Genomic DNA, 6,470 nt, shown 5'->3' with positions numbered 1-6,470 from the left:
CTTCAGACAACCTCAATCTTCCTATCCCCTTTCTCCTTTCCTTCTGAGATGAGGTAGCAATCCTTTGGAAAACTCAACTTTTAAAAAAATAAATGTTTACTAGCCTGCTTTAGATCATTCTCACCTTCCTTACTATTTATTACCCTGTTCTAACATTCTTTAACTTGTATACCAGCTATCTAACTGAACTGGAATGGATCTGTAACAATGTTCAAGTCTTAATTAAATGTTTTACTTTTTCATACATTAATGACAAGCAGATGGTTATAGAACAATTCCTTATTTTTACTTAGGTTGTATGAAATGCAATTGGGAGAAAATATTTTGGAACACAAACTTATAGATTAAATTAGGGACATAGATATAAAATGCTGCAGACATCAGTAGTTTATTGTTTGTTTAGTCCAAACACATTCAAAATGGAAACTCAAAGAATACTTTCCACCTGAAACAATTAAACTAGATTCTACTAGCATATAATGCTTAACACATTACAGCAATAAAGATGGTAATCCATTGTCTTCTATACCTACTAAAGCCAAGATGGTAAAGCCAATTTGGTTGCAATAGTGTCATTAGGATAGAACATTACCATCAAAAAAAAAAAAAAAAAAAAAAAATCAGCAAATAACAGTAATGGTAGATGAATATTTTTACTCTGGTTCACTGAAAAGGGGACAAAATGTTAAAAGTCCACAGTACTGCAGGTGAACAATCACCATGTAAACTTCTCCATGTGATGTTTTTTAATGTCTTATTCATGGTATGTAAAGACTGAAGCTGAATGGCTCTTCTGCTCTAATTTTCTATTACACTTAACATTTGTCATTGCTTTTGGTGCCAGAACAGTTTTCATGGGCGGCAGGGCAATATGTTGGACTGGAAATTCTCTCTATATATAAAATGGGAAGGAGAAAGAAATAAAGGAGTAGAGGGAAAATATGCTATAAAAAATAAAACACTGACAATAATAAATCACTTATTTGAAAGTAGTTTGAATAAAGGCTTCAAAACTGCAAAGTAATTTTCTGGTAAGAACTTCAAGTACTATACATCAGAAAGTGTAAAAGTGTTTCAAACAGGAAAAAAAAAAATTCTTAAGCCCCCCCAAATGGAAACTGAGAAATCTGTGTCCCCAAAATATATGCAATAGTGCAAGACTTTTCCTCAAACATGGAAGACCTCATTCAAGAACCAAAAAAGGACAGATTTAATTTTACTTATATTGCCCAGTACATGAAAAACAGAATATGTGCATCATTTGCTAGTTTACTAAATAGCAAACAGTTCCACAATTCAGAAGCAGTCTGCTACTATGTCAAGTGCATTTTTTGTTTGTTTTTACTACGATAGAATGGAGAAGTCTTCCATGCTAACAAGCAGCTTTAAGTGGTCACACTTATTTACCCCACTCCTAGCCTGAAACATCAGAAACTGGCATGTACTGAATGCTCCAGGAATAAAATTGGATATCCTTTGTCATACTTGCGGTTTACTGGAACTTGCTATAAAGACAGACAATCCAGCAGCTACAAACTTTGCTCACAGAATTGTTTAAGAGATTCATGTAAAAATAAAAGATGTCGTCCCAGACTTAAATTCAGAGCCACTCGGGTGCTGACATCAGTTCAAGAATTGTGCAAAACGAATGACAGTTCCCTGCCCCCCAAATAGAAAATGCAAACACTTAAGAGCTGCTGTTCTTTTCTCTGAAAATTGCAGTATCCTCACTTCCAGGTTTACTTGCCTTTACAGAATCTGACTGCTTTTAAAATGTTACTAAAAACGTACACCAAGTTGACTGACTTTTCCAAGCACCTCTGAAGTGATAACACTTCAACGTTCACATTCATGCTAAGAGAAAAGTCAACAAGAGATTTACTCAAAAAACTGACTTCCTCTCTCTCTCCCTCCCAAACACACAAGACTCCGTCCCACAAGGAACACAAAGTTGTTAACTGAAGAACAAGATAAATAATATGCTAGTCAATTTTACCGATTTTAAAGATACTGCAATTTTTATGCACTTCAATGATTTTTCAACATTTTGCAGCTGTTTGGCTTTGCAGCACAGCAATTCATACACTATACTGTACAAAATTACCAGCAAGACTGGAATGATGTATTAATAGAAGGCACCATCATGCTTATTACATTACCAGAGAACAAAAATACAGTAAAGACAATTTTCACTGTACACAGCTTAAAGAAAGGAAAAAGGGGAGGAGGAGTGTGTTGAGCAGCCAGCCATCCCTGTACTGTAGAGGGGCAGGTAGAAAAACCTTAGATATGGAGCTACTAAATCTGGTCTAATATTCAAGACCATAGCATCTGAAGTTCTGATTTTTGTTATTTAGTTCATAACTAAATGATTTCCTTCTGGAATATACTTGTAGTCTTGTTAAGGTTTATGTGTATACACGCTGGTCACAGCAAGCAGATAAAATGCCCTCATCATTTCACAAACTATTCTCTACCGGAAAAAAAGATGAAAGATTTTTTTCCCCTGTTGCCTCTTGTTGCAGATGTCAATATTAATGAGTTCAGAGTACCCATTAGTGCATTTTGATGAGTGCATAACAAGTTTCTGTTGGTTTGGATTTTTGGGGGGAGCCAAGAAAAAAGGCAAGATTCTCCAATTGCACAAATTGCACTATTTGTGTTTCCAACATTAACAGGCAGAAACAGTAACACTTAAACAAAATGTGCAGCAGAGGATTTTTTGACTCATAGGACCTGAATTCAGTTGGGCATGTCCTTTTAAGTTCATTTTGCTGTAGACAGTTTAAGATATGGTCATTTCTCAGTCCTTAATTCTCCAAGTCTAGATTTATAAATTAACAATGTGAATCCTGTTGTGAAACTGGGGAAATAATGTCCACCTCAATTTAACTGGTAACCAAAAGATGCTTTTCACATCAAAGAAATGATCAAAAAGGCTGTGTCACATTCCAAAGCCAAAAAAAATTAACAAGAATGCAAACACGATGAATAATGTACCACTGCCGAGACTTTGCCAACAGTGGAGCTTCAGCGACGCTGTCCTGTGAAGCGGCCTTCCATTTGCCCGGTTCCTCTTCCAGAGCCAAGTTTCTGTGCCATGCCACCTCTTGGAGGAGGTCCTCTTCCATCCCGGTCACGCATCATTCCACCACCCACTATTCCACGTGGACCTCCAGGACCTCGATCATTGCGCCTAATATCCCTGCGATCATCACCACCACCTCTGGTTTCTCGCTCTCTTGCAGCTCTTGTTTTTTTCTCTTCCACATTTAAACGTACTTCCCCTCGAAACATAATTGGCTTTAAAAGTGGAGAGAGAGATTTACACCGGCAGATTAGACAGCAATAATAATATATTACCTTGCATACATTAAGAAGTATGAAAATCCTAAGAAACAAAAAAAACTTTCATGCAATTCTTAATATGCAATCTACTCCAACCTTCTTTACCAGAATAAATAAATTTAAAATGATCCGCATCTCAGACTTTAATACTACTAACAAATCTTTATTCTTTGCATAAATACCATTTCATAGTGAACTATTTTTATCTTTACCATTTAAAAAAGGTTTTCTACGGTTTTAAAATGCACCAAATTACTATTATATGCAACAAGAATAATAAAGTCTTGAATTATGTTCTTTGAATCACTTACTTTTGCAATTAAGATTCTCTGAACTGGTTCAGAGTCATCAAAAACCACAAAACCAAAATTTGGAAGCTTTCCCCCAACACCCTTGGTATTGATGCGAAGTTCCACAACGTTTCCAAAACCTGTGAAAACATACATTACACCAAGGTTAAATATTTTAACAGAATACTTTGTGGCTTTAATTGTTCAGGATAAATAACCTTAATTTCCTTGATCCATTTCAAAATAAAAGTTGCAAGCTGCTACATCCAGTGACAACGAAGATACATTCACTCATATAGGTTGTTCATAAAAGATGCTAACAACTAGCCTATCTGCTTGTTTTGTTACCCTTCTGCAGCTTTATCTGTCGTTTCAGAGGAAAGTCAGGGCATAGTTTTAGAAAGACAGGATATTTTCTATTTCTGACTTGTATTTGCCAAATGAATCCCATCTCCAAATTTAAGACCTATTCATCCAGCTTTCTTCTAACCTCTACAAAACCAGGCCAGTCAACACTAAGTACAGTCCCTAGGAAACATTTGATATAACCTTCTACTCCCTTCTGGTCAATTAAGGTGACTGGTATCTGAAGACATACACAGTATATAGAGAGAGAAACGTTAAAAAAAATTCTAGTTACTCTATGAAAAAAAGCTCTATTCTCCTCCTGCTTAATTTTACAACAAAGCAAAATAAATCACGTACTCATGAAGAACTCTTTCAGTTCATTTTCATCAATATCATGTGGCAAGTTACCGACAAAAAGTTGATGACTGTCTGGATAGCGAATTATTCTACGGTTGTCAGATTCATTCTGTTCAATATCTCCTCTGCCTAAGAAAGGAATAAAGCAGCTATTAAAGTTGACATCATCATATAAAAACTAGTTTAAAGCAATAAAGGTAAAAATCACTTAATACTGATACTCCTGTTTTAGTTTAATAAGATAGCAAGCTCCTTGAACAGAGGTAGAAGTGCCTAATATTAGTTCATTAGTTAGAAAACGACATGATCCCAAAGTGTAGAATGAGGGTACTGACTAGACTGCTAGGTCCCTTCTTCCAGATCTACTGGTCTGATTATATGAAAGTCAAATATTAGTGGTACAAGAATTCCTCCTTAAACCAAACTCTCGCCGTCTACCCAGGAACCAAACACATCTCAGATAGAGTGCTATTTTTGTACTAAATATTTGTTTAGTATTTTTTTGGGAAGACTTGCCCAGTGCTAACATCTGTTGCCAACCTTCTTCTTTTTCCCCCTCCCCAAAGCCTCAGTACACAGTTGCAGGTCATTCCCGTTCTTCTATGTGGGATGCCGCCACAGCATGGCTTGACGAGCGGTGTGTAGGTCTGCATCCAGGATCTAAACTGGCAAACCCTGGGCTGCTGAAGCAGAGCGTGCCAACTTAACCACTTGGCCACGGGGTAAGCCCCTGTTTAGTATTTTGAAATTCACCAATTATTAAATCTTTGGTTGTACGAAATTAAAGGCCTAAGTAAATTTAATAGTAATAATATCTCACTTGTATAGCCTTTCTACATAATAGGGTGCTCACATACATCGATATAAAATATTATTTGATCCTCCCAATAATGTAAATAAGACAGCAAGGCATATAAGTAAGGTGTCACACAAGAAAAATCTGTGTAGGGGCCAGCCTGGTGGCACAGTGGTTAAGTTCACACATTCCACTTCAGCAGCCCAGGGTTTGCCGGTTTGGATCCTGGGTGCAGACATGGCACCACCTGGCAAGCCATGCTGTGGTAGGCACCCCACATACAAAGCAGAGGAAGATGGGCACAGATGTTAGCTCAGGGCCAGTCTTCCTCAAAAAAAGAGGAAAGAAAGAAAAGAAAAAGAAAAATTTGTGTAGTAACTGAACAGCGTTAACAGAAGCTCATAATTTAAGGGTCTCATTCAAGATCATAAACTCAGTTATTGGCAGAGCTAGGATGAACCCCAGTACCCATGACTTCTGGTTTAATAACATATCACTTATTTCACTTTTGTGGGAAAAATTACATTTTCTAAATTTGATGTATACTATCTCCTACCTCCTCCCAAAAGCAATCTGAACATACTTCCAGAATTCAAACAAATGCTACAACATATTAGCTAACAATGTAAACAACTCAAAAATCATGGCGACTTACTTAACACCTAACACAATCAAAATAAAAAGAATCAGGGTGTGCTTATTGTTTATCTGTGAAGAGATAAGAGGGCTAAGTAAGAGAGTAGGTTATTGGCAGCTGGGTTTTGAATTCTTAGAATCAGTGACAATAACCAAATAAAATTTGTCTCAAAATTCTCCTACACCTTCAAAAAACTTGTCTCTATGGCATGTCAACTAATATCCCCTAAAAGTTAGTTGTTTTGCCCCAGACTATATTTTAGCAGGTTAAACCTTTAAGAAATTTGGTACTAAAACTGTCTGTGTATAAAACACATTATAGTTTGGTTTTTCTTTTAAATTCAGTCTTTTCTAACTCTTCAAGTGTTAAAGGTTACAGAGGGGACTCACTCACCTGGTCTTGGTCCTCTGGGAGGGAAACCAGGTCGTTCTCTAGGTCGTTGTTCACGAACACGAGGTGGCTGAGACTGAACTTCTGGTTTAGCTTCAACTCTCGGCTAAAATACAAGGGAAAAGACACCTTATAAAGAAACACATTCCACAGGAGAAAAACCAACTAAAGCAACTACCAACAAGCTACTAGCAGGCATGGTCGTACTTTTAAGTTTATAATGTTTTTAACATACTATCCTATGTATGTGAAAAATAAATTTTTATAAAGATATTCTGTACCAATCTAGGACTGTAGGGTAAGT

General features: G+C 36.6%; 1 protein-coding gene across 11 annotated transcripts in view; it reads right to left on the bottom strand.

The window, feature by feature from the left end:
* Positions 1–369: 369 nt before the first annotated feature.
* The window catches only part of G3BP2 (G3BP stress granule assembly factor 2), a 77,993-nt gene continuing 71,892 nt past the window's right edge, over positions 370–6,470 (bottom strand). For all 11 annotated transcript variants that reach the window (XM_070505631.1, XM_070505636.1, XM_070505635.1 and 8 more), the window contains 4 exons: positions 6,170–6,272; positions 4,344–4,472; positions 3,660–3,778; positions 370–3,303 (listed from right to left, as the gene is read on the bottom strand). In XM_070505631.1, the coding sequence (XP_070361732.1) occupies positions 3,031–3,303; positions 3,660–3,778; positions 4,344–4,472; positions 6,170–6,272 (624 nt within the window). In that variant the 3' untranslated portion in view covers positions 370–3,030. The remainder of the gene's footprint in view (positions 3,304–3,659; positions 3,779–4,343; positions 4,473–6,169; positions 6,273–6,470) is intronic.

This window comes from Equus asinus, chromosome 3 (genome assembly GCF_041296235.1).
Source record: "Equus asinus isolate D_3611 breed Donkey chromosome 3, EquAss-T2T_v2, whole genome shotgun sequence".
NCBI lineage: Eukaryota > Metazoa > Chordata > Mammalia > Perissodactyla > Equidae > Equus > Equus asinus.
The sequence above is the reverse complement of the archived record's forward strand: the minus strand, read 5'-3'. Positions and strand labels throughout refer to the sequence as shown.